A 2,614-nucleotide genomic window follows, 5' to 3' on the forward strand; every position below is an offset into this window, starting at 1 on the left:
GCATCATTGTGGCACTGCAGGAGGCCCAGGTTGCAGGTTGCAGGAACAGCAACTCATATTCCACTTGGGAACCCTGCAGCCCAATGGTATCAATGTGGACTTCACAAGCTTCAAAATCTCCTCTCCCCCTACCGCATCCCAAAACCAGCCCAGCTCGTCCCCGCCTCCCTAACCTGTCCTTCCTCCCACCTATCCCCTCCTCCCACCTCAAGCTCCATCCCCATTTCCTTCCTACCTACTAACCTCATCCTGCCCCCTTGACCTGTCCGTCCTCCCTGGACTGACCTATCTCCTCCCTAACTCCCCACCTACACTCACCTTTACTGGCTCCATCCCCGCCTCTCTGACCTGTCTGTCTCTTCTCCACCTATCTTCTCCTCTATCCATCTTCTATCCGCCTCCCCGTCTCTCCCTATTTATTTCAGAACCCCCTTCCTCTCCCCCACTTCTGAAGAAGGATCTAGGCCCGAAACATCAGCCTTCCTGCTCCTATGATGCTGCTTGGCCTGCTGTGTTCATCCAGCTCTACGCCCTGTTGTCTCAGTGTCATTTCCGGTTTTGTTCTGTATGGGTTTATATATTGGACCCCATATATAAGATCAAAACCGGAAATGACACTACTCTCCATAATGGACCGGATAGTATAAATTCCGAGCGGAGTAGAATAACATCGCTTTATCGGAGGCTCCACTGATCATGTCACCTAGTATGGTGACGGAATGTCTGAACGAGAACAAGCCAGCTCGGGAAGCATGTCAACAACCTCATTGGTCATTCCTAAGCCTTTTAAATTCTAAAGAATAAAGGCCTAATGTGTCTATCTTTCCTCATAAATTGACCCCTGAAGCCTAGCTGTCATCCTTGTGAACCTGCATTGACCTCCCTCCAGGGCCAAAATATCCTTCTTAAGGTGTGGTGCCCAGATCTGCTCACTGTACTCTAAGTGGGGTCTAACTAGGGATTTGTACAACTGCAGCATAATGTCTACATCCCTATACTGCAGCTCTTTAGATATAAATGCCAGCATTCCATCCAGTTGGTGAGTGAGTGAGCACCAGGAGGATTAGTGAGCAGCGCTGAGAGACAACCTGGTCAACCCCATGAGTGGGTGCCTGTCGCTGTCCCTGCTGCGGAAGGTGCTGGAACAGCCTGAGGTGCAGCATTGAAATGCAGAACAACACATTCAGGAAGGTGCCATCAGGAGATGGTGAGCTGGGACATGTCGGGTGCCAAGGTCTGTCGATGAGGGCTGTGTGTATGTGCTCACTGCCAACACAGTGTTCCCTGGGAGGTTGGTGCTGGTGCCCAGGATAAAGACCCAGAGGAACAAGGGGTGAGCTGGAATCACTCAGTAATGACTGAGGGGACATCTCAGCCAGTAGTTTCTATCGGGGGGGAGCGGGGGGGTGGAGGCAGAATGAAATGGTGAATATTCACAAGGTGAGGTTCAGTAATAATGCTGGTGAGAATGAGCAATAACTCTCGTTGGTAGATCTCCTGAGACTCTCACCTCAGGATTCATTAAACAACATGACTTGTTGCTTTAGACGTTGAGAAAGACTTCCCACAGGAAATTTCTCACCACTCCCTCACTCCAACAGCTCACACTCCCTCACTCTTACCCCCTCTCCCCACCTTTATGTCTTCATATAAACCGACATTTTCCCAGCTACCATCCATTCTGAGGAAGGGTCACCAGACCCGAAACGTTAACTCTGTTTTTCCCTTCACAGATGCTGCCAGACCTGCTGAGCTTTTCCAGCAACTTCTGTTTTTTGTTCCTGATTTACAGCATCAGCAGTTCTTTCAGTTTTTATTGAGGTTTGTTTTTTTTAGTTTAGCTAGGGCATGGTGGTCGGCACAGGCTTGGAGGGCCGAAGGGTCTGTTCCTGTGCTGTACTTCTCTTTTGATCTTTGTTCTTTTGAATTAAGGATAAAGAAATACAGAGAGCCCAAAGCAAGATTCAGCTGTTTGTCTCCCATCTGTGAACCGCTATTTTTAGATAATCTTTTTTAACTGGACAGCCCATTTGTTCAGTCGTCTTCCTCTGTTTTATACATTCGATAATAATTTTGGAAAAGGACAAAGAGAGGCATCACACATTGTGTGGAAGAGCTCAAAGTGAATGTTAGAATAATAAATGTGTTTGAAATGTTTAGCCCATGGCTTGTAGTCCTGGCTCTGACTGTGTGTATTGCAGTGGGTAAGTACATCCTCAAATTGGGCTCAGGTTTGTTTCATTACATCTCACAGTTTGATATCAAGGTGTTGTTTATGGTCTGATCGTTCTGTTTAAGGATTGAGAGTGTTTTGACTTTAAGGGAAAATGCAGCATCTGATATCACATTGAATCGGTGGCTCACTAAGATCAGCCCTGTGTGCAGTAGGTATCTGCACAACAACAACTGACAAGAAGATACACTCATCTGTATGACACCACACCCACACACTCTCCTCCAAACCACACACACTCATGTCAGTGTGATCAGTGAGTGTGACCTGTCAGAGTGTGAACGATCGGAGTGTGAGCTGTCAGTGAGTGAGGGAGTGTGAGCTGTCAGTGTGTGAGGGAGTGTGAGCAGTCAGTGTGTGAGGGAGTGTGAGCAGTCAGTG

The 2,614-nt window shown here is 47.9% G+C and overlaps 1 protein-coding gene across 2 annotated transcripts in view; it reads left to right on the forward strand.

Annotated features, from left to right (window-relative positions):
- The first annotated feature begins 2,088 nt into the window (after positions 1 to 2,088).
- Positions 2,089 to 2,614, forward strand: part of LOC109915806 — a 24,077-nt gene continuing 23,551 nt past the window's right edge. For both annotated transcript variants that reach the window (XM_048601317.1, XM_048601318.1), the window contains exon 1: positions 2,089 to 2,204. In XM_048601317.1, coding sequence (XP_048457274.1) covers positions 2,153 to 2,204 — 52 coding nt within the window. In that variant the 5' untranslated portion in view covers positions 2,089 to 2,152. The remainder of the gene's footprint in view (positions 2,205 to 2,614) is intronic.

This window comes from Rhincodon typus, chromosome 9 (genome assembly GCF_021869965.1).
Source record: "Rhincodon typus isolate 14 chromosome 9, sRhiTyp1.1, whole genome shotgun sequence".
Lineage (NCBI taxonomy): Eukaryota > Metazoa > Chordata > Chondrichthyes > Orectolobiformes > Rhincodontidae > Rhincodon > Rhincodon typus.